At 39.7% G+C, this 26,043-nt stretch overlaps 1 protein-coding gene across 2 annotated transcripts in view; it reads left to right on the forward strand.

Annotated features, from left to right (window-relative positions):
* LOC120779754 (slo-interacting protein 1) overlaps positions 1-23,940 on the forward strand; it is a 50,346-nt gene extending 26,406 nt beyond the window's left edge. For both annotated transcript variants that reach the window (XM_040112135.1, XM_040112136.1), the window contains exons 2-7: positions 14,038-14,141; positions 14,195-14,641; positions 14,708-15,022; positions 16,504-17,608; positions 17,736-17,998; positions 22,970-23,940. In XM_040112135.1, coding sequence (XP_039968069.1) covers positions 14,112-14,141; positions 14,195-14,641; positions 14,708-15,022; positions 16,504-17,608; positions 17,736-17,998; positions 22,970-23,827 — 3,018 coding nt within the window. In that variant the 5' untranslated portion in view covers positions 14,038-14,111 and the 3' untranslated portion in view covers positions 23,828-23,940. The remainder of the gene's footprint in view (positions 1-14,037; positions 14,142-14,194; positions 14,642-14,707; positions 15,023-16,503; positions 17,609-17,735; positions 17,999-22,969) is intronic.
* Positions 23,941-26,043: the final 2,103 nt, after the last annotated feature.

Below are 26,043 nucleotides of genomic sequence, written 5' to 3' on the forward strand. Positions count from 1 at the left end.
TGGAGTTAGAGGACATGGTTGAAACGAAGTTCATAATAAAGACAATTTTAGCGAAAAATAAAATTTCACTTGCCGAAACATCTTTGGTAGCTTCTCACAGCTCAAGGCTCCCTAAAATGATTTTGCCGAAATTCAAGGGAGAATATTCAGAATTCAAAAATTTTATGAGTTTGTTTGAGAGCTTGGTTAATAATAATCCAAATATCCCAGATATTTAAACATTTAACCATTTGGTTAATTGTCTATCTGAAGAGGCTTTGGGAACAGTTAAAGCGTTTCAGATGTCGGATGAAAATTACCCGAAAGCGTAGGCAAGTCTCAAAAAAGTTTAAAGTAATAAATGTTTCATATTTTTCAATAATCATCTAAACTTTTTGAGCTGCCAACCATCCTAAAGTCGTTCGCGCCTTCATTGCGATCAATGATTAACGAAGTGTCAGCGGTGTATGACTCATTGCTATCGCTGGAAGATGAGAAACAGATTACAAACGCTATAATTATACACACAGTGATGACAAAGGTCGACTCTGCTACCCGATCTAATGGGAGGAACAGCTGGATTATGACAAGCTGCCACTGTGGAAGGACTCTGGAGCCACCCTAAATCGAAGATACCAGCAGCTATCAGCGGAAGGAGTATCACACTCAAGGACGAAGCCCATACCAACAAGCAGTGCGAGTCATGGGATACAACAACATATGGACAGAACCAAATCGGCGCTAGTTGCAGCAAATACGAGCCGGCCTTATTGTTAGCAGTGCAAATCCAAAGACCATCATTTGACTGCCTGCCCCCCTTTCAAGGCGCTTCCGGTGCAGCAGAGGTTCGAGTTAGTGAAATCGGTGCCCTTATGCATAAATTGTTTGCGTAAGGGGCACACTGTCTCTTAGTACAGAGCGGATCGATGTCGTGTGTGCAATCGATTGCATCACACATTATTGCACTAGTATCCGGTGTCCTTCTCCGCTGTACCTTATCCACCACACATGCCATGCATACAGCCAGTATACCGAACTTGGTAATGTAGGCGACAGCAGTAATTTTAGTGAGGATCAGCTGTGGAAATTACCTGCCTGCGAAAACGCTGCTAGACTCAGGCTCCCAGATCAACTTTATGACGGAATGTTGCAGATTCAGCGTCAGCACAAAACATTAAGCGTAATAGGAATTGGCAATTCCAATACAAAAGTGGGGGTCAAAACTAAGCGCATTTGTCAAGTCGCGGTTAAATAATTATGAATTTTCGGCGGAATTCTGGGTAATGCGATGCATTTCGGCAAATCATCCAGACCATAACATCAATGTTAGTTGCTGGAAAATTCAACACAATATTGAATTGGCGGATCCAGAATTCCATAAATCTAAAAAAATGGATATCCTATTGGGTGCTGAAACTTTTAGCTGGTCCTAAGCAACTAACTTTTCAGAAAACCCTTTTAGGACAGATTGTATCTGGCAAATACGCCAGCAATTTAAGTTCTCCTCCCAGATTACATAGCACATTATGCCAAGCTGAAGAAGACTTTACGTCAATGGATTCAGTAGTCCAAAAATTTTGGGCTCTAGTAAAATTACCGTCATTACATTAAATTCACACAAAGCAACAAGAGTGTGAAAATTTTTTCGTAAATACAACTGAAGTATTGCCTTCAGGACGGCTTCAAGTCAGAATGCCATTTAAAGCTGACCGTATGTAACTCGGTCACTCCTATGGAGAGAAGAACATTAAAGATCCAGAACTTCGTAAAATGTATCTGGACTTAATGAATAAATATAGAGCACGGGGTCACATGAGCGCAATGTCCGCTACTAAAATGTATCGCCAAATAATTATGCATGAAGAAGACAAAAATTGTAAACTTATTTTGTGGAGAGAGCATCCCTCAGAGCAAATACAAATTTTTCGTCTTAACACCGTAGCATACGGAACTGAGCCTGCTCCATTTCTCGCAACACGGTGTTTGCAAATGCTCAGTGACGCCAATACAGTGAAATATCCACTCGGTTCATTGGCCATCAAAAGAGACTTTTATGTTGATGATTTATTATCAGGGTCCGAAAATTTTGAGTCTTTAGTCCTTTGGGAAGTGAGGTAATTAAAATATTAAACTCGGCCGGATTCACCTTAACGAAATAGTTTTCGAACCACCCTAAATTTTTTGACAGTGATTGCACTGAAAAGTCATTAAGCTTCAATGACAAAAATTCCTCTGATCTACTAGCTACTAAACGAAACATAGTATTCGTTTCTGCTCGCCTTTTTGATTCTCTTTGATTACTAGCCCCACTAATTACCAAAGCAAAAACCTTATTGCAAGAGCTTTCGATCCAAAAACTAGATTGGGATGAGTGGAGTCCATTGCGCCTTGACACCAGCTGGTAGAACTTTAAAGCTAACCTAATGCAGCTCTCATCGATAAGCATTCCTCGTTGTTAAACGTTGAGTCGAGTGCCTTCTGCCAATTACATGGCTTCGCAGATGCCTCAATAAGGGCGTACGGATGCTGCATATATATACGAAGCCAATCTGCAGCTCATGACTTCCGGTTTTAGACCAAGTATCCTCTGGGTAGCCTAAGAACATCCGTTCGAAGGTGAGCTAAAGTGAGCACGCAAAATATCCTCTACACAGGGTTGTGCGTTAGGTTTGGGACCCGCCACGTAAAAAACGCCCCCACTGAAAAGATTAAAAGTATGCTGCTTACTGCAAAGTCTAGAGTGGCTCCGCTGAAGACCAAATCACTTCCGCATTTCGAAAAAATAACGTTTTGGATAGACTCTGAAATCGTTTTACATTGGACTAAAACACATCCAAACCTTCGTCGCAAATAGAATGTTCGAAATCAAAGCGTTGACTGACAAAGTGCATTGGCGACATGTGCCAACGAAAAACAAAATCCTGCGGATCAAGTGTCTCGGGGTTGTAACGTGGACGAATTGAATATTTCGATATGGTTTGGCGGTTCACAGTTCCTCCTAGAAAACCCTGCATTATGGCCAATTAATAACCACTTCCAGCTCCCACCAGAAGACGAAGCATTAGAGAAGAAGAAAAATACATTTACACTAATTTCGACCACTGAGAAAAATTCAATAATGGACCTTTTTGAAAAATTCTCTTATAAAAAAATACTTCGTGTGGTCGCATATATATTACGATGACTTCAGAAGAGTTAAACTTGAGTCTTCTAAAAATTGCGCAGGTGGTCCAACATTCAGAATTTTCGGATGTTACTCAAAAATTGCATAAAGGCACCACCCTACCCACAACTTTGCAAAAACTCAACCCGTTTTTGCATGAATACTCGGATATGTCGCTTTCGTTCAAATTGAACCGCGAGGTCGCCTATTAAATGCACCTCTCCCATACGATGCCAAACTTCCGCTTTTATTGAATAAAAGTTCGCACTTCGTTATAACATTTTTACGATCACCACGCTGGAGTTAAAGCGTTGGTTGCGCATATGGCGCAAGAAACTGTATACATTGTTTTCTTACAAGCCGAAGTTGCAAAACCAATTAATGAGAAATTTGCCAGTCGAAAGGCTTCGAGCGCTACGGCCCTTTCTTATATGTGGCTTAGATTTTTGTGGTCAGATATACACATCTTTAAAAATACGCGGTCGACCACCCGTAAAAACATGTATTGCAGTTTTCGTTGCTTCACTTCCAAAGCAGTACATTTAGAATTAGTTTCAGACCTGTCAACTAATTCATTATTTTCGCCCTAAAAGCAGCCGTGAAGTGGGCCAAACATCACATCCTTCGCGCAATCGGCAACGCGCTACTCACAGCAGAGGAGCTAGCAACACTGTTGGCCGAAGTGGAGGCTATCCTCAACTCTCGCCCCTTAGTACCTCTGAGCCGAGATCCCAACGACGGTGAGGCATTAACACCAGTGTATCTGTTATTGGAGTGTAGTATTCTGACAAGTCTGGAGTTTCCTCATCTGCGTAGCACTGCATCCAGGCGACCATATTGATGCTGCGAAATTGACGACCGGCCGGCCGATTGCCTTGTATGTTGCCAACAGCGTTTTTTTAGTCTTTTCCCCATGTGCTGCCGGCTAGCGAATTGAGCATTTTATTGCGGCTCTGTACCTTGCCGATAAGAGCGATCGTATGGGGAGTGAAGGAGCATAGACTGTCAAAAGTTACAGCTAAAATCTTAGGGTTATTGACAGTCGGAATTTTGACGCCATCGACTGAAATATTAAGTTCAAGTCTATACTCCTTCGTCCAGTTCGTAAAAATGGTCGCTGTGGATTTGGTGGGAGAAAGTGTGAGGTTCCGTGCAGTGAGAAAACGAGAAGGGTCGGAGAGGTAGTTGTTTACTTTCGAACACATGCCATCGATTCCATTGCCCGAGTCAATATCGTGCAATCATCTGCGTACGAGGTTATGGAAACCCCCTCTGGTGGCTGTGGGAGTTTCGAGATGTAGAAGTTAAACAGGGGAGAGGTGAGTTATCGGACGATAGGACTCCCCTTTAGTGGTGGGTTTCCCAGGTTTCAGTAGTGGGACCACTCTTCCGACTTTCCACACATCGGGTATTTAAAGAGTGGTCCGCGACAGGGCCAATGGATTAAGAAGATTTCGATTTGTTGATGACATTCTGAATCTCCACATCGGTCAAAGTAAGTGTCGCGCAGTCCTTTGGCATTTTGCGCAGCCTTCGGTTAACACATCGCTTGGTTTTGTCTACCGAAGGGTGCAGTGTAAACTCCCGGCTGAAGTAGCTGGCGCACTACTTCGGGTCCGAAGAGGCATGACCATTGAATTCAACTTCAACTCGGTCGTCATGTCTCTTCGGGTTTGACAAAGCCTTGATAGTAGCCCAAAGGTTACTCACACCGGTGGAGAGGTTGCAGAACTTCAGGTGCTCTATCCATTTCGTCCGCTTATGTTGGTTTACCATTCGCCGAATCTCCTAGTTGAGATCCCTTATTCGGCGATCCCGGGATGTGGCGTAAGGTGTCGCGCTCGTCAGTTAAAACTGCTGCTTTGGCTGGGAAATTGGGGCGGATTTCCGCTATTCTTCCAGCCGGGATGAAGCGAGCGGTTGCCAGGTTATGCTATTTATCAGACCACCGCTAGCATTGGTAATATCGGGCGAGCTGTTACAGGTGCTCATAGCTCTGGTGGGGGCTTCGTCATGTGCAGAATGTCGAATCGTCAATCTGTTCCCCCAGCTCCATCTCCCTGCGATCACTTTGCAGGCAGGAATGCCAAAGATCGTGGTGCGCGTTAAAGTCGCCAAGTACCAAACGGTTTTCACCACGAAGTAGCGCGTCTTTATTCGGGTGATATTCTGTAGGGCAACATGTAATTGGGATGTATATATTAAGTATTTCGAGCTCGACATCGCCTGACCGGACAGCTATACCCTGACATTCTAGGGTAGTATTTTTGCGGTTGATGTCTTCATCGATTAGGCGATATTGCACAGTGTTGTGCAATATGAAGGCTAGGTCACCACCATTATCTCGCTCGCGATATTTACGTATTACGATGAAACCGGCACAACTCAGAAGATCTGAGCGGCTGTTTAGTTTGGTTTCTTGGATATCGACATGCGTTCCCGATTCATAAGTGCAACTATCTCCTCAATCTTACTCGACAAGTCATAGTGGGAGCTATGTTGACGCGCCGTCGCAACCGTCGAAGGGCAAGACCACAAGGTGCGAGTCGTCGATGTGGGGACTAAGACGCTCACAATGAAGCGTCCCATCCACAAATTGGCTTTGCTTCCGGTGGAGGTTGAAGGAACCTGATCCTGTCAAGGTGGCCGGTGTTGTGTCAAGCGACATATGTATATGTATATATATGTGACCTGGTCTACGAAAAGGAAGCTAACGTGCGAAAACTAGTTTTCTGCGAAAAGCTGTTAAAAATAACCGTCAGTTATCTCATTAATTGTTCTACTTTTTTTTACACCTAAGCTCCCTTTTCGTAGACCAGGTCACATATATTTTTTTATCTAAAACTTGAAATAATTAAATGGGGGTTAACGTTTTAAAGGCAAAAAATAAATATATATTTGTGTTTTTTTTTGCGGCGACATGAGTAATATAGTTTTATTAAATTTAATGACATATTAGTGTACAACTTTTGAAGTATATTAGAAAAAACTTTCAATGAAAACTGTTAATAAGTAAGCCTGTGACGGTGAATCTCCAGAAGCGCTTTGAAAAACAGTGGTGAACATTACAACTCGTTACGGGGCATCCATTTTTTTCGATTTATCCCATGTAAAGTAGTGTGATACTTCTGAATAGAGCAGTGTTTCTGCAAAAGCGTGCACATGATTACACAATTATAAGAATTAGGTGAGAGTAGTTTTTTAAGGATTCATATAACGATCAAGCGCTTTTTTTGCTCTTGAGAATTACGCAATGATGACATCGGACATGGAATAAATGGAATGTGTTCAAAAGTGACCGTCTATCTCCCAGAACTATCTCGCTTCTTCACTGCTATGAGCCTAAAGCTTACTTGACTTAATCCACGGCCACCCTCTTTACAATCTAGACCAAGGAGTACAGACAACATTTCCGCCGATGGAGTCAGAATACAGCTACTGGTTCATGCGCTTAATTAGTATTTGAATATACTTCCGGCAATTCGCTGATACGCTGCTTGACTACCAAAAAATGTTTTTTCCTTATTTGTAGGTGGGAGTTTAACAGTCAGTCCTATAAAACCTTTGCTTTAATTTCTCCAAGGTTTTCGTGATTCTCAAGTGCCCTCCACTTGTACCCTTATGCAACTCGAAGAACTCTTCGCTCTTCCATACTCGATGCAAGCAGCCCCACACCAACATAAAAGTGCTCGCTCTGCACATTTGCTTTGCCAGCTGGGCTTCCTGCAGCTAATTCTTCACTCGATGTATACTTGTTCAATACCGTTTTCATGCATTACACTTTCCATTCTTCTTGTAATTTTTCACCCACTTCTGCCCTTATCTTATCCTGCTCCTCCGACTGTCAGGAAACCTGTGTTGATATACGCGCCTTATGTTTATCCGACTATGATGATCCTTGTACTGGTATCCAAGCGTTTTGTTCTTCTGACTGTGAGGACATCTGAGCAAGTATTCACGCTTTCTGCTCTTCCTGTGTTGAGATATGCGTTCCATGCACCATCAATTGTGCTAATATATGCGCCCCAAATCCTTGTGCCAACAATTCATTAAGTTTGCAACATTTGCGTCAATATTGCATCAACAATCAAATAATGTACATAACCTCTGACAATCATTGAGCTTTTTCTATCTTCGTAGTCTCTTCCTCTAATTGCAATTGATGGTTTTTGCTTCCAAGGCTACCCGTAATCGTCACTCTAATTTGGACTTTACTTTATTTGTCGCCAAACCGCGTTGGTCGAGCTCCTTTTTGAGTTGTGCTATCTGCAGATCGTTAAGCTTTACCACTTTAAACTGGTTTTCTCCTTGAGGATTGTTAAATACAAGTCCCAATTCAATGCCTATACACTTATTACACCCTGAACAGGGTATATTAAGTTTGCCACGAAGTTTGTAACACCCAGAAGGAAGCGACCCTATAAAGTGTATATATAAATGATATGTATGTTGAGCTGAGTCGTCGTCTGTCTGTATATACACGAACTAGTCCTTCAGTTTTTAAGATATCGTTTTGAAATTTTGCAAACGTCATTTTCTCTTCAAGAAGCTGCTCATTTGTCAGAACTGCCGATATCGGACCACTATAACATATAGCTGCCATACAAACTCAACAATCGGAATAAAGTTCTTGTGTGGAAAACTTTCACATTTGTCAATGTATCTTCACAAAAGTTGGCACCGGTTATTTTCTTAATCTCCGAAGAAATTGTTCAGATCGGTTAACTATAGTATATAGCTGTCATACAAACTGAGTGATCGGAATCAAATGCTTGCATGGTTACTAAAAGAAATGCACCTGTGAAGGGTATATTAGCTTCGGTGCAGCCGAAGTTAACGTTTTTTCTTGTTTTTATTTCTAATTCCAACTACATAACGTCCGTCAACAAACACAGAGCAGGTACGAAGCTACAATCACAACCGACAGAAAACCGGTTTTTCACTCGGCAACAACCCGGGGAAAAAGGTACTGTGGGATTTCGAGCTCTTTACCTACAGTTGCAAGCGAAACAATTGGTTTTCGGAAAAGGCAAAAGAACAGCTGGTCCGATGAGAAGTGCCATTTAGCAGTGAAGAGAAAACATAGTGCATACTTCGCAACGTTACAATCGATCACAACACGTGCGGGATGGGATAGATAGAGATGGTTGAAGAGGGAAGCGAGATGCAATTGCAGACAAAAAAAAGGAGCCTGAAATGCGTGAGTACGAGGAGCTTGACAAGCTGGCCGACAGAGATAATGCTCGAAAATTCTACGAAAAAAAGCGACTAACTGAAGATTTCAAAACCGGAGCTTCTCCTGTAGGATCCAAAGAGGTGATCTAGGGCCTACTAAACGGCAGTAAAAGTGTAACATCTGGAAATAGCGAACCTGATTCCTCAATCGATGACGATGGAATAGATGTTCTGTTGCCCGACTATGATGAGGTTAGAATAGCAATTACCAGCCTGACGAACAACAAAGTGACAAGGCCACTGGATTGCCGAACGAGCTTTTCAAATACGGCGGCGAAGAATTATTCAGATACATGCATCAGCTTCTTTGCGATATCGTCGGATGAAGGTATGCCCGTGATTGGAACCTGAGTGTGCTCTGCCTCCTTGACCCTGCAATCTGCGTCCACTACTTTGGAATAAGCTTCCTTAATATCGCATTTAAAGTCTTATCGAGTATAGTGTGCGAAAGACTGAAGCCATTATCGGTTCGTAAAATACTCGTAAAAGAAAATCGACACACACGCATTGCCCCTTGCGACAGCACGAAAAGGAAACGCCTCCATGCCGATACGTTTAAACTTAATATCCTCGCAAAGTTAATACGGATGTGTAAGCTGATGCTGAGAAACTTCGAAAGCTTCGTCAGGATCGGGATTGACCTCTTAGTTAGATACTAAGCGAAGTTTCACACAAGGAGACTTCCTATCGAGTTACTGCTTCAATCTATTGCTGGAGAAAATAATACGAGCTGCAGAGTTTAATAGAACACCTAAGCCCTAAGTAGTTACAATTTCCAAAAATTGTCCTTCCGCCCGCTCTAATTCAGACCGCGAGCGACGTTCAATTAGAAAAACGAAGAAGAAGAAGATCATCGGCATACGCACACATACTTACACAGTAGCTCGCACCCAAGCAGAGAGTCAATCATGAGACTCCAAATATATAGAATGATCTCCACACTCCATTCATAACGACTAGAGAGGCCCTTCTGTCCGAAAAGTAGCTTCGCCAAAAAGTAATTTCCGGACAGCCAAGCTCTTCTAGTCGTTTCGCCAATCGACCCCAGCTTAGGTAATCAAACGCTCCCTAAGGAGGGGCACCTATCGGAGCCCCTGCGACGATAACGGAGAGATCCATACAGTCAATACTCGTACCAGTGGTATGCCCTATTTGCTGCCTGATTCATTAGCGTCACGTCAATGTCACTCACGCCCATTCGCTTAATTCCTCACCCCGACCGTGGCTTTGATATACATACGAATGCGAGGATACCTTACTAAACCACATCGTGGACCATTCGCAACCAGCCCTACTACTACTCGCAAGTAGTAGTAACTTATCCATGTAGCCCGGGTGGGGCTCTACGGCATCCTACCGAGCTCCCTTTGTGAAGTATCCATAACAACGCAATCGTAGTTGGGCTCACTCACAACTACTGCGGCATTAGCCCAAATGTTCGTGAAGACCTTAAAAATTTCAGGAAGACCCTGAATCACACATTACGGCATAAATGTACAATTTCTCTCATCAGCGACTGGTGAGAGCGCGCTCAACAATTCCTCGGTAAATATCGCCGGCACCTGACATCGTAAGATGCCCATCTGGTTTACCTTTAAATGCGCATTTGCGACAATGGTGTGCATTGACTGGCGGCTCTGTGGCCTTCCTAACGGCACCTCCTACAGACATCTGATTTAGCCCTAGCACACTGTGGTTCCAATCCATACACCGGGAGCAGCTAGCGACGGAGCTTTCCGATCGCAAACGGTAGGAGAACCACTTAATGTAGCATTGTGCCTCCATGAGAGTGGACATATTGCCGTAGCCTAATGGACGACATTGGTGCTACCTTCAGGTGCCACTTTCAGCGACGACTGACCATGCTCACATCAGACCTCAATGACGCCGAGCCATGAACTCTTCATGGGTGATCTCCGTATTGACCCTCTGGATTGCAACCCGTGGTTGGGTCCATGTTGTCAGTCACGTCTAACCCCACCTACCCGAATTTTGCGTTAGTCGCCACCTTCTCCCTCTCCATAACAAAGGGAGTGCGGATAACCGCCCTACCACCGTTAAGTGGCCGTACTTCGTTGACTATGCTCAAAAAACTTCCCATGGGTATGGGGAATTTGGTACCTACGTAGTACTGCGCCTCCTGCACCAATTTGTTTTTTTCTTAATAAATCCCGGTGCTGGACCGCAACGCAAAAAGGAATTCTACGCGAAAAACTAATAATGAGTTATTTATTTTCTGCCGTTGGGGTATTATCTGTTTTCTTTACTTCGTTTGGTTCCTTTGTAAAATAAATAGATAAGGTAACATTAGGCGTGTTTTATTTGACCAGGAAATTAAGCTATTAGCTTATTTTGTATGGAAAACTTAGCTAACATAATTATATTGGGTTGTCATAAGTTATCATAGCTTGTATATTGAACTAGAGGCATTGCCAGTTCATCGCTTTTTTTCATTCACAATAGCTAAATTTTTTCCAAAAAAAAAAGTAGTTGGCAATAGCGAGAAACCCTATTTTGACAGATGAAAATGTAAATAAACCAAAATTAAAGATTTTTTTGGATGAGTATTGAATTAAAATTAAGACTAATATGAACACTTGTTTTCAGTTTTTTGTATTCTAGACTTTAAATAAATAATTTGTATATATTGTATAGTATATCCAGAGCTTTCGTATCAATAAACTATCAGCACGTCGACAGGTTGCCGATCTTAGTTTCTATTACAAGGTTGTCAATAATATTATTGATGCTCCAGACATTCTTGGCTGCTTTGAATTTGGCCCAGTAGGCACTTTACTTAGACGTAATCGTCTACTAAAAACTTCCAACTCCAAGAAAAATTATGTGATCAACGGTCCTCTGAATAGACTGGCCAAATCTGTCAATTCTTTTCAAGGTGTGATTGACTTCTACGGAGATACATACTCTGCCTTCATAAACAATACTAAGAAACATCTGCTTGTTTAACCAAGGACTCCATTTGCTGCCCGCCACAACCAGAAACCATCACCACAGTACTCTGCATATACACATTTACCTTCTACCTACATTTTACATTTTTTATTTGTTTCTCTTAATGTATATTGCCGATTGGCGTTATTGTAATAATAATAAAAGTATCTTAATATTATTACATATCATTATATTAATATTCCGTTTACAAATTTAAAATTTCAAACTAAATTGTATATCAGCTGATTGTTTTTGTTCGCATTGCGAACACAATTCATTTTTAAGCGAATATATGAAATAAGCTAAGTGCGTTTTATTTGTCCATAATTTAGCTATTAGCTTCTAATGGTCAAATAAAACACGTCTATTGATTATCTGATAAAATGGAACCCTTTTGTTTAAAAAGGATTTAACAAATAGTAAATAGAGAATGAACGTTATTTTGCACAAAAAAAACCTGTGTGAATGAATTATTGACGTGTTAGTGCATATAAAAGTGTTAAATTCATTACAGATCAAAGAAACACACTCCTAAATTTTTGAACTCTAAATACATAAGAGTGTTGAACCCCACCGCGATGCATGGTTTTGGTCCCGTCATCATGGACGCTGGCGCAGAGTGGGCTCATTCGCCGTCAGTGTACCACTGGATAGTACTGACTTTCAGCAATATGCCAAGCGTGGAGTCATTTCACTCTGTCTTATTGCCTAGAGTAACTCTAACGTTCTTTGTAAAAATTAATCCTCTTTGTAACGCCGTCCAGTATGACTTCATTCGCCGCAGTGGGGCATGTGCGCATTGCCCCTGAAGCACAGACACATGCAAGCCTTTGCAGCTTTGATAGTCTAAGGCCTACCGAAAAGTGCGTTGCCTTGGCAGCCGAAGCAACCGCTCCATAGGTAACAATAGGCCTTACAATCATGGTATACAGCCATCTAATGATACCTGGCTTGCATCCCCAGGATCTGCCGGCCAGGCGTCTGCATATCTTGAGTGCCTTGGTGGCTTTGGACAGCGTTAAGTCCCAATGCCTACTCCACCGTAAGGATGAGTCTAATGTGAGGGCAAGGAATTTTACCTCTTTCGACATCTCCACCTCCCTGCCTCCAATTGTTAGGGGCCTCAAGCCCATAAGAGATCTTCGCTTAGTAAAAGGGATCACGGTAGTTTTGGCCGGGTTGATACTTAGCCCTGCCGTGTTACACCATCCCTTTGCTAGACTCAAGCCCCTTTGGACAATATCGCAGGGAGTGTTCTCATATCTGATTCGCGCCATTATGACAATGTCGTATGTTAAAGTATAAAAGATTACCTTTAAAATAGCATCCCCCCAAATTCGGTATTACAATGGGTATGTACGAATTGAGGAAGTTCTCCCGATTAGGAAGTATACATATAGTACCGCTGACTTAAGGTGTTTGAAATATTTGCAATTACATAAGTTAAAAAATTTTGCGTTTCTTGGACTTATATCAAATTTTACTTTTATATAATCCACTAACACTTCACGAACTCGTTTCTACTATATACTTATATATAATGTTAAATAGTGCAAAAATAACTTTAAATCAATAACTTTTGTTCCATTCTACCCATTCACACAACAAAAGGCTTGCATTCTAACAAATAATCGGACCTTCTCTACATTTGTGTCTTTTTGCATCCTCATACGGATAATTTAAAAATTAATTGGGTTGGTAATGCGGACAAGAACAATCAGCTGATATACAATTTAGATTGAAATTTCAAATTTGTAAACGGAATATTAATATGCTATACAAATATATTTATTTTAGTTATTTGAGGTCTAGAATACAAAAACTGGAAACAAGTGTTCATATTTATCTTAATTTTAATTCAATACTCATCTAAAAAATCTGTAATTTTGTTTTGTTTACATTTTCATCTGTCAAAATGAGGTTACTCGCTTTGCCAACTACTTTTATTTTGGGAAAAAGATTGCTATTGTGAATGAAAAAAGCGATGAACTGGCAATGCCTCTAGTTCGGTATACAAACTATGATAGCTTATGACAAGTCAACATGTTGGCTAAGTCTTCCATACAAAATAAGCTAATAGCTTAATTTGCTGGTCAAATAAAACACGCCTAGTGTTAAAAGTGGGTAAAATCCCATATGCTTAAGGGGTCAGTAATGTAATCTTTTTTGAAACTTTTTTTTTTTTTTTTTTTTGCATTTTCTGTTCCGTTATACGCGTAGAATTAATGTAGAAACCCACTTTACCATTAGAAGGTTTCGAAAAAGGCCCAAAAATAATAATACCGCTCGACGTTCGGAGCGTTCGGAGTGCACACCTCAAACTTTAAACGCGTTTTTCTCAAAACACACTTTTTTAAACTGGCAGACATGATTCCGGTCGAACTACTCAACCGATTTGATCAATTTTTTTAATGTTCACAAAACGCCTGGCTATAGTTTTATTGTAGAATACAAATTTCTATAAAAGAAATGTCAAAAAAACAGGCTACCCTACTGACACCTTAATGTAGTATATATGTATATCGGATAATATGTAAGGAATGAACGTATACATATTGTTGGACTTAAACTTTAAGCTTAAAAAAAGTACTGAAAATACGACTTTTGTTAGGTGTTGTACAATCTGAAATTTATTGCATAATATGTAAAACAAGCATGTCTCAATTTTATTGCATCCCTAAACGAAAAATTTATATTTATGGTTTTAGGAAATTTGCAAAACAAAGGAATAATACTAAAGGACACCTTATCCTAGACTACATAACTATTTCCTTGTACCATTATGGCCGAAATTGACTTTGTCGTTTTGAAGGTAAGGAATAATTTTAAATAAAATTTTTATCTAATATTGAAATATTTTCATAGGTTAATGGCGCCGATATAAATCAGTTACCAGAACAAAAATTGGTTCAAATGTTCCTTACTGCCGGTGAGCCGTTGCTTGTAGAAATCCATAGGAAATATAGCTCTAACGAAAGCTGTTTTACTGATAGCAATTATGGCAAACAAGATTTCGATAACATTAAATCAAAGTCCGATTTTCTTGAAATTACTCCAAATGCAGAAACCAAGAAAGGAGTACCGGTCAAAAATAGTTCTTCAAATACATCTTTCAAAATAAAATTGGTTGTAGCTACAAACCAGTCAGAGTCTACGAAAAATTTAGAAAATTGTCTTGATCGTGTGTGCAAGACAACTCAAACTGACACTAGTTATTTTCTTTATGATAGTTCAAAGAAAGCGGCTGATCATTTCGTTGAACATGAACATAATTTATTAGATCAATGTATGGCACCAGAAATTGATGTAGAAGTGAGTTTGTATGGTTTTTTCTTGACAAATTTTTCTTTTTTGAGTTTTCGTAAATATTGCTTTCAGGAAATAACACTGCGAAAGTCAGATAGCAACGAACGACTGGGATTAATTGTTTGTTATAATAGTTCCGCCAGCAACGGTAATAGCGGCGAACACAATGGTGCCTTTTCTAGTTCTGACGACAACGATGTCTGCACTGAAGTATACATAAGTGGCATACAACCGGATAGCGTAGCTGGAAGAGACGGTCGCTTGCGTCAAGGTGATCAAATACTTCAAATCAATGGGAAGGATATCAAAAATAAAGAAGAAACCGAACTGTTAATAGCGGAAAATAATAATGCTGTAACTCTTTTAATTAGCCGGTATCTTTTTGCGGTAATTATTATAATTTATATATTATGTTTGTATTTATTATCATGTTCAAAACATAGTAGTTTTGATGCTTAATCTAATTTATCATATCCTAGTTATAGACTCGGCTTTAGAGCCTTCCACGAATAACTTTCAATGGCTTCAATGACTTCATGGTGTTATTTGTGTTTAGTCAAAAACTCAGTCATAATCATAGTATTCGGTTCTTTTGGTACGTGTTTGGCATTGACACTCTTCATATTTAAAACATTTACCAAAAAGTGTTAAGTCGATCCTTAAGAGACGTAGAGATGCTCTGATATCTCTCTAGTGGCCACACGATGGTTTTCAAGCACTGTTTCTTTAACGACAAAATATTTCAAATTGTATGTCGATTTAAATTATATCCGACTATGGGATATAGCCGCCATACAAACTGAACGATCAAAATCAAGTTCTTATATGGAATTTGATGTGAAAGGTATTCTAACTTTAGTGCAACCAAAGTTAGTATTTTTCTTGTCTTTAAATAAACATGCAGGGCGCTCGAAGTTTAACCAACTTCAGACCGATCGCGCAGCTGTCGCACTGGAATCAGCTGTTTATAAATTTCCTGAATGACAGTTCGGAGTATTGTTCACAAGTGTACAAAAGCGTTTTGCCAAAATGAACGCAAAAAAAAAAGTGATCAGCGATAGAATTCAAACGTAATAGTGTGATTGCTTTATACTTAGCTGGAAAATCGCAGCCAGCAATTGTTTGTGAGCTCAAACACCTTAATGTGAATAAAGTTTTTGTTTATCGCACCATCACTCCTTATAATGATACTGGTAGCATCGCAAAACGCCGTGGAGGTGTTCATCAAAAGACTTCAACGTCACGTGAGATGGTTCGGAAAGTGAAGAAGCGACTTGAGCGAAATCCACGACGAAGTGCCAATCAAATGACTAAAGAACTGAAAATATCCCAACGCAGCATCTGACGCATATTGAACAATGAGCTCCTTACAAGTTCAGCAACAAGTAAGACGTGAGAGAGCGAAGCAGTTGCTTCACTTGGCCGAAAGCGTTCAAATTCCGAACATTGTGTTTTCTGACGAAGAAATTTTTCCAATTAAGCAATTCGTAAACTCTCAAAATGACATGGTTTACTTGACCGACCGTTCAACCGAGAAACTAAGTCATCGGTTGGCCACCGGGAGGCAGGGAGTCTCAAGGCCATAGTTAGGGCAAAAGGTGGTCATATCGAACAGAAGTGAATTGGTCCTGAATTTATGATTATTTTCACGCATTTTGTACTTTAAAATAAATAAAAATAATTTTCCAAACCGATTTTATAGCTTTTTCAATTGGTTACACTACTTATTTTATTAATATTTTTTACTACTTTCACATGTTGATAGCTGGTTTATTTATGTATTTATTAACGTTATTTTAGTGGTTAAATTATTTTGAAATTGCTATACTCAAGTAAACATTAATTACTATGGTCTTTGACCATTATAGGAAGAGTTCAACGAACCTTTGTTGGCTGATATAGAAATCGATGAAGAGGATGACGCCGAGGATGAAGAGTATTACGTTGAAAATAATATGACTTATGAGAATTGTTTTCCACAGAATGCAGCCACTCCAGATTTAGAAAAGGCTTTAGTAAGTCATCACGGCAATAAAAGCAAAAAACAACAATCTACTTTAATTGAACAAAGACCCTCACTAACAACAGTACCTTCTACCGCCGTGACAATATTAGCCGATCCTAGTAATTTCAAGCAAAGAGATGTAGAAACTGCAAATAGCCCGGAAAAGAACCCCATGTTTGGTTGTGAGAAAATTATTGAGCAGTTGCCTAGTCCTGCTTTACAGCAAAATATAAAAAAGGATCATCATAACTTATCAAAAAGGAGTTTACGGCCATCGAAAGTTGACCAGCTTATTTTTCGTACACCAACAACGCTTGGATCGTCAAGAAATAAATCAAATGATCAAAGAGATAGCAATTACGATACGGCAGAACATATATATGAAACTATACCAGAGGATTCAGAATTGGAGCCAGTGTATTGCTCACCCTACGAGAGTTCAACATATGTTACGGCGTTGGGATCCTGTTCATCTGCCGCTACAGACTCTTTGCAACAATTGCAACAAAAAAAAAATTTAGTAAAATGGTTAGATGTATGTTCTACTCCTATGACGGGTTCGGAAAATGCTATCAAAGAATCTGGACGAAGTACTAGCAGTTGTATTCGTAAATATTGGAATAGCGATACAAATAAAAAAAATAATACTGTCTCCAGTACCTTAACAACTATAACTAATGGATCAAGTAGTAGTGGAGGCAGCGCAAATAGCGGTGTGGGCAATAGAATAGATTTTTTGCAAGATGAAGAACTTGATCACTCTTCTAGTGCTTACAATACCGGAGGATCAAATAATGGCACGGTTCAACTTTTCTCGGCATTTAATCCAAATGGTAAGCGTTATGGTGTACGTGAAGACTGCAAAACGCAGAATTTCCAACAGCCGAAGGCCAAAAGTAATCATGCCTTGACTACCATCGGTAGTGATAGCATAACGCAGCTTACACAAACTATGAGCAGTAATCTGGGTATGTTTGTTTACCGTGTATTTATTTATATAAAATGTAAATATATTATATAAATCATATTTTTATAAATCTCATATATATATATATATGTATCTACTTAATATATATCTCTATTTATTTATTTCAGGTGGTTCAACAGATTTTCGCGAAACTCTTTTATTGAATGCAACTTTAGAAGAACAACCTATATTTTCACCAAACCACCAATGTAATAATGAATCTTACCAGACATTTAACAAAAGTGTGTGCCGAGAAGCGATTTCACAACATCAACACTATCATTTGTCTCAATCACTGACGCGGGATAAAATTCTTCATCTACAGAGCTCATGCTGTCCTCAATTCGTTGCACCAAACCTAAGTCAATATCATTTTGTTAGCAGTCAAGAGGTTTGTTGCTAATACAGATTCAGTGGGAAGCAAAAGTGAGTAAATGTTTGCATGTTTCGTATAACGGAGCGAATAAAAAATAAAACAGATAAACAACTTTATTATTCTACTCGTATATGTAATAGGGTGTCCGTTATTTCCCAAATTTATTTTTGAGTCTGCAGCGCCCTCAAAAGTTTTAGTAAATGCCCTAAAAAAAATTATGAAACCCAATGAGCTCTTAATATTGATAATAACCCGTGCCACAACGACGATTTATTTCCCATTTAAATAACATGGGGTTTTCGTACTTTTTGCAATTAATTTTTTCTGTGCGAAACCATTTGATACATTGCTGCGAAATATTTTTGGAGGAAATTGAAAGTTCTACAAAGTTTCTCTGAAATTTTTCAAAAAAAAAATCGAAATATTTGTTTTTTTGGTCAGTCAGTGATATCTGTGTCAAATTTCAAATCAAAAATTTTAAACTTTGACCTTGAATAACTTTGACGGAAGTGATTTTTTTGAAAACAATTCAATGCCGCAGCAATGTATCAATTGGTTTCGCAAAGAAAAAATTAATTGCAAAAAGTACAAAAACCCCATGTTATTTAAATGGGCAATAAATCGTCGTTGCGGCACGGGTTATTATCAATATTAAGAGCTCATATGGGCTTCATAATTTTTTTTAGGGCATTTACTAAAAATTTTGAGGGCGCTGCAGACTCAAACTAAATTTGGGAAATAACGGACACCCTAATATGTAATGTACAAAAATTTGCCGAAATATTATCAACCAGTAAATAAATAACTATGTGAGCCGAGAATAAAATATAACAAAAGCAACTCATACAGGGCATAATGAAATAAAATTGTTTTTGTTCTCCGTTAAATTTTTTAGCAACTTTTGTGCTCTCGCTACATGTTGCAGTAGAGAGTGTAATAGTTTTGTTTTACTTGCGATTGTTTGTAATACCTGTAACTAATCCAGATAGATATAAATGATCAGGATGACATTACGAGTGACTGTTCGTGTGTTCGTCGGCCCATCTATCCGTGCAAGCCATAACTTAGGTACAAATTGAAATATCTTTGGAGATTCATATTGCAGATGAGCTTAATTGGACCTACTAACGAGTGTTAACTCACTAAATAAATACGTTAGATGCATTAAATTTTTAGATGTAGGCTACATGATATAGAAAGTCCTCGAAATTGTAAAATGGGCATGCCGCCCTCCGTCTGATTCTTTTATTTTGCAATCGAGCGATAATGACGCCATCGAAATAAAATTTTGCGTTTGCCCAATTAGGGCCATAAGATATGCCATATCACGTTAAAAAATGGTAAAAATCGGATCACAACTTTTTAAGAACTCAGATACCGAATGTGTGGACTCGAGCAACCCTATGTATGGCTATTGAAATTCAATATCTTGTGATAACAGAGTGCTTTTGTGTCAAAACTTAATATAATTTAAGAACTTCCGGCTTACTTAATATCATTCAATTCTGTTATCAGTAAAAACTATAGCTTTTATTTTATAAAAGTATACATATTTATGTAGTTCATAAGACCTTATAACACTTTCTATGCGATTAAGCATACTTCAGCACTCTTTGCCGCAAATCCACCAGGTTTGATGGAGACGATGGACATTGTGCCAACTGTCTTTTTTCTAATACACCATAAATTTTTAATTGGGTTGAGGCCAGACTTTTGAATTGTGTTTCGAGTCTCCATCTTGCTGAAACACTATTTCAGATTCGGTGTAAACATTTATATAATAATTAAAATCTACTAAGCTGATGTCACCTCGTCTATACTTTAAATAAATGTAATGACTATAATTTTGTCAAAGAATTAATAAAATTTTACTATAAATTTTGAAAATTTTACTAATCAGAAAATTAAAATGAAAAAGCTACATTACTGAGAACATATGAGTTGGTGTTGTTTCATTTTTTTATTTCTCCTCATCCATGCTCTTCTTTTCGTTGCCAATTTTTTACTACTTTGTAGTACACTAAATATATCGCTTGCTTTACTGTTTTCTGTTTTATTCGCTCTCGAATTCCAAAATGCAAATATGCCTTCACCTTGCTCCTCACTGTATCTTCGTTACTGTAATGAATTAATGTCTAAGCTATATGTTTTCGAATGGGTATTTTTTTTTTTGCTACGTACTTTTGGTTTCGTATGAAACTATCCCAACACATCACTTTTTCTTAGACTATTAGAATCCCAATATATAGAAGTAAATCACACAAATTTCGAGAGTGCGCAATGTTCGGCTACAAGTGGACTTAGCCCTTTCTTACTTTCTTAATATAAGGTTGTCAAAAAAGTCTTGCGGTATTTTCGCTAGTTGGCGCTGAAAGCACGTAGTTCTAGTTTTATTCGTCGCATCGGGTCATGCTATACCTTTTTGGAAAGCTCGTTTCACGCGCTAACACGTGTTTGATTGATTGTCGTTTCTTTTAAGTCGTTCGTGAAATATAGCGTCGCAAACATGGAGCAAAATAAAGAGAAAATACGGCATATTTTACAATACTACTACGATAAAGGCAAAAATACATCTCAAGCCGCCAATAAAATTTGTGAAGTTTATGGACCCGATACAGTTTCCATTTCCACCGCACAACGATTGTTTCAACGTTTTCATTCTGGTGTAGAGGTGGTCGAAGATGTGCCACGCTCCGGAAGGCCTGTCGTCGAAAATTGTGTTAAAATCGCTGAATTGGTCGAAAGAGACCGGCATAGTAGCAGCCGTAGTATTGGTCGAGAGCTGGGCATGAGTCATCAAACCGTTATAAACCATTTGAAAAAGCTTGGAGTCACTAAGAAGCTCGATGTATGGGTGCCACACGAATTGACGCAAAAAAACATCTTTGACCGTATCGACGCACGCGAATCGCTTCTGAATCGCAACAAAATCGACCCGTTTTTGAGGCGTATGGTGACTGGCGATGAAAAGTGGGTCACTTACGATAACGTAAGGCGCAAACGGTCGTGGTCAAAAAGCGGTGAAGCGGCCCAGACGGTGGCCAAGCCTGGATTGACGGCCAGGAAGGTTCTTCTGTGTGTTTGGTGGGATTGGCAGGGAATAATCCACTATGAGCTGCTCCCCTACGGCCAAACGCTCAATTCGGACCTGAACTGCCAACAACTGGACCGCTTGAAGGCAGCACTCATGCAAACGAGGCCATCTTTGATCAGCAGAGGCCGAATTGTCTTCCATCAGGACAACGCCAGGCCACACACATCTTTAGTGACGCGCCAGAAGCTCTGGGAGCTCGGATGGGAGGTTCCTTTGCATCCACCATATAGTCCGGATTTCGCACCAAGTGATTACCACCTGTTTCTGTCCATGGCGAACGCGCTTGGTAGTCTGAAGTTGGCCACAAGAGAGTCCTGTGAAAATTGGCTCTCCGAGTTTTTTGCCAATAGGGAAGCGAGCTTCTATGAGGGGGGCATTATGAAGTTGGCATCTCGTTGGGAACGCGTCATCGAACAAATCGGCGCATATTTGACTTGAATCGCATTATTGTAACCAATTTTATGAATAATTGAAAATTCAATAAAAATACCGCAAGACTTTTTTGACAACCAATATAATAATATAGTTGTTAAAAAGGAGAGAAGATTTCGGACAGTTGCATTTTTTCTAATGTCTCTAATGTAATCGGTGGAAAGCTCAACTATCCAGTAGTAGAACACACGAGGAGAAGGAAGCACCTACCCAGTTCCAATATAGTGATAGCGGAGCTATGAAATCCTTTCTTTCCAGTTCATCTGCTCTACAATTGCCTGCCATTCCGCTGTGGCCTGGCACCCATACCAGCCTTATCATAAAGTTAATCGATGCCATTGACAACAAGGTTAGGCATAAGTGGCGAATCGTTAGTGAGTCCAAGGCTAATGTAGAATACCATTAAGTGCCGTGATTGAAGTGGACACATGCTGATGTGTGCCGCCCGCTGAATGCTCTCTAGCTTAGTTGCAGGTGTGGTCTTTTCAGGAGCTCTCCACCACATAAAGACCCTATAGAACATAATAAGATTGACTATGGAGCCAGTAGAATACTTTCAGTGCGAGACCCCACTTTTTGCCAATGACTCCTCTCCAGCAATACAAGACAATCTTTGCTCTCTCTATATTAGGTTTCAATGAAAGCTTTCACCCGCGAAAGTGATGCCTTCGGAATCTTGTATCGCCTGGTAAATAAAACCATCTCAGCAGAAGAAGAGAGAAGAGGTACATTTTTCAAAAATGTATTGCTGGAAAATAAGCATCCTAAGTGTATCTTCTCTGCTCATGGCCCACTTTCCATTTGAAATCTTAACCATATAAGACGGGGACAGGGTTCCTTGTATAGAAGACTCCTGTCAGCCTTTTATTTGTTTGCAGACGTTTTATTTGAAGTCCTTTTGGCCTTTCTTACTTCTGACTTGTACTGCTCAGATACTTGTTCGACATGCTTGTCACCGTAGTGCTCCACGCTTATAAAGGATCCACCCACGTCCTTAGCCGCGAGATGTTCTCCGTCTTCCCCCATCGATCTACTGTTTATAGAAGGGTCCGACCGCGAACTTCTATGACTTGGCATCGATACTTTTACTGCTTTTAGGTGACGACGGTTCCGTCGGCCCGAGAGCAGCACTCCCTCCCGTGACAGATCTGGGGGTCGCTTTGGCCATCTCTTCACTTCCCATCGTCATCTAAATGATTTGTTGTCCATGATGGTTGGGTTCCAACTAAGAGCGGCTATCTGTCCCCCGAAAAGGTAGTTGCCTTTAGGGGTCCCAAGGTTGTTACAGTAACGAAGCTAAAGTGAGGGTTGACACATGCCCTTATGTGGCTATACGTTCAGAGCTAAACAGCGCAAAGAAGGAATCGTCTCAACATATAAGTATGCATACACAAAATTTAAGATGATGTAATCCTTCAATAAATATTCCGGATATATATATTACATATTGTATATTTTAGGTAAGAACGGGTTCTCAGCTGGTAACAACAGTACCTTTACTTACCAACACTTACGTTAACCAAAACCCTCATTCGAAAGATGAAGCTATGGTTTGGAAAGTTAAACGTCGTCAAGATGGAACAAGATATATTGTTCGTCGTCCTGCTCGTAACCGCTGCATGGTACAAAATCGTTCTATTCGCATTAATACAGAGCACATTCGTAATAGAGATATTTCAACAACCGCGGAGGAGGATAATATGTCAGAGGTAAAAACAGGACGTTACTGGCCCAAAGAAGACCGAAAAAAACATATTGAGCGTGGAAGAGAACGAAAACAACAAAATCAGTGTCAACTATCTAGGGCTGTTCTCGTATCTAAGGTCTGTGTAAAAGATCAAATATCCTCAAAACCCCTTCATCAAAAGAAAAATGCCTTAAATCAGCAATATCGAACGAACCAGCACAGAGTTATTGAACATGAAGCTAATAGTATTCAACAATCCTATGCGACTGCCACCTTGCAACAGCATTATCAACTGCAATTCAATTCATCACGGATACAGAAACCTTTGAAAATGATCGGCGGATGTGGTTCTAATGAAACAAACGGCCTTTCTAGTACTGGGTACAATAAAATGCAGTTCATATCAACAAAAGAGTCGGTGCTTGAAACAACGGAGAAGGAATTAGGTAGAATAACTTTGGCACCACTGTCGGAATCTATCATAACCATGAACAAACTAAACGGCGATGGACAATGTAGGCCAATAGCGTTGCCGAGTCCTCAAGGTGTTAATCTTACAAACACCTCGGTTTTTCCAACTTCCGCTGAAGACAATGAATTAAAAAATTTTATATCCCGCACTTCGGTTTAATTTGTTTATTGTTAACATATTTTGCAATAGGCAGCCTTTCTTCCACTTTTTTTGAATCTATTTATTTTTTATTAAAAAATGCAAAATATACTAGTCCTTTAAAATTAAATATATTATGTTCATTTTTTGATTATTTTAATAAAGACTGGGGAAGGAGAGCCAAATACGATCGTAGAAAGGGATAACGACAATTATATTTATAGTCTTATCATGAAGGGTCTCGATGCAATTGATAATGAGGTAAGGCATACCCTAACCAGCCCTGAACAAACAGTTGGTGAGCTGAGGGCTAGTATCGCCGCTCTGCTTTCAAAATGGATAGTTACTCCTCTAAAGGAGGCTGCACTCCGGAGCAGTAAATCCACCACTACCATAATGACTGCATCATCAGCTTGAAAAAACTGCAATAGTCAGGAAGTCTGAAACTGAAGTTCATAGAGAGTTCCTGACAATATAGGGATTTTTCGGAAATGCAGTAAAAACCGGCTGATGCCCTTTGGCCCATCAAAGGAATGGGGCAGTGTTTCCTCCAGCTGCTTCTATTCACCCACAACTTTCAAATACCACCACACAAAGACCCCATAGAACATAATGGGTTTGATTATATTGGCATAGAGTAAGTAGACTGTTTCTGTTGAGAGACCCCTCCTTTTGTTAATGGCACCTCTGCAGCGGTACAAAGCAATCATTGCTCTCATCTCGATATTAGGATTCCATGAAAGCTTCCTCTCTAAGACGAGCCCTAAATAATTCACTGTTTCCACGGAAGTGATGCCTCCGCCTATTAAAATTGTTCCGGAAAATGTTAAAGCTACATCCGGCCGCCCAATTAGTTACGACGCTGAATTTTTGACCGTGAAGTGAGTGCACATACCACCTTTCGTGATGAAAGTAACATTGATTCGCATCCAGCTACGCTGGTATGATGCCATCCGGCTCGGGGAACTGATATGGTTTGATTGAGTTAATGACCCAAGTCATGTTCCGTTCATCCAGAGCCAGTTTTAATCCATTGCTTTGCGTATTTGGTTGCAGTTCTACTCTGCCATTCCTAATATTTAGCAATTTTATTATTTTTTTTGGAAGGATCACTCTGAAATTGTACGCATATACTTCAACGTTCTCGTTTAAATATTGCACTGCTCTGTGCAATGCTTCGAAAAGATTTCTGCATATCTCCAATTATATAAGACCGTTTTATCAACCCTCCAATTATTCAGCCTTAAGTTTATGCTAGATATCGCATTTGGTTTGCTATGAATGCATTTGCGTTCTTCGCCCATAATCTAGTAAAGTATTCGCAATGCCTTGACGACGAAAATTTCAATGCCATCTTTTGTTGTGATATTAAATAAATCTGACGCAATCTTGCGGCTTCGTTCTAAAAAATCTGTCTGGTTAATATACTAAGCATGTATGGGTAGAACATTTTTACCTATTTCTTTCTATTTTTGAATTACTAAAACTTTTAAATGATTCTTACATGAATTTTGAACAAATGCTTATGATTTGAAATATAATATTTGTATTTAAGAATTGTATTAAATTTTAACATAAAGAGAATAAAAGTATGTCCTTACCCCGACTCTAAAGCTACCTCCCCACCAATTTTCAGCCAAATCGGTTCAGCCGTTCTTGAGTTATAAATGGTGTAACTACACGACCTTCTTTTATATATATCTTCTTCTTCTGTATTGGCGTAGACACCGCTTACGCGATTTTAGCCGAGTTAACAACAGCGCGCCAGTCGTTTCTTCTTTTCGCTACGTGGCGCCAATTGGATATTCCAAGCGACGCCAGGTGGAGTGGAGTGGAGGTCTTCCTCTTCCTCTGCTTCCCCCGGCAGGTACTGCGTCGAATACTTTCAGAGCTGGAGTGTTTTCGTCCATCTGGACAACATGACCTAGCCAGCGTAGCCGCTGTCTTTTAATTCGCTGAACTATGTCGATGTCGTCATATATCTCGTACAGCTCATCGTTCCATCGAATGCGATATTCACCGTGGCCAACGCGCAAAGGACATCCGTTGTTGACATCGTCCAATCCTTTGCACCATATAGCAGGACGGGAATTATGAGTGACTTATAGAGTTTGGTTTTTGATTGTCGAGAGAGGACTTTGCTTCTCAGTTGCATACTCAGCCCGAAGTAGCACCTGTTGGCAAGAGTTATTCTGCGTTGAATTTCCAGGCTGACATTGTTGGTGGTGTTCATACTG

The sequence above is a fragment of the Bactrocera tryoni genome, unplaced genomic scaffold (genome assembly GCF_016617805.1).
Source record: "Bactrocera tryoni isolate S06 unplaced genomic scaffold, CSIRO_BtryS06_freeze2 scaffold_11, whole genome shotgun sequence".
Taxonomy (NCBI): Eukaryota; Metazoa; Arthropoda; class Insecta; order Diptera; family Tephritidae; genus Bactrocera; species Bactrocera tryoni.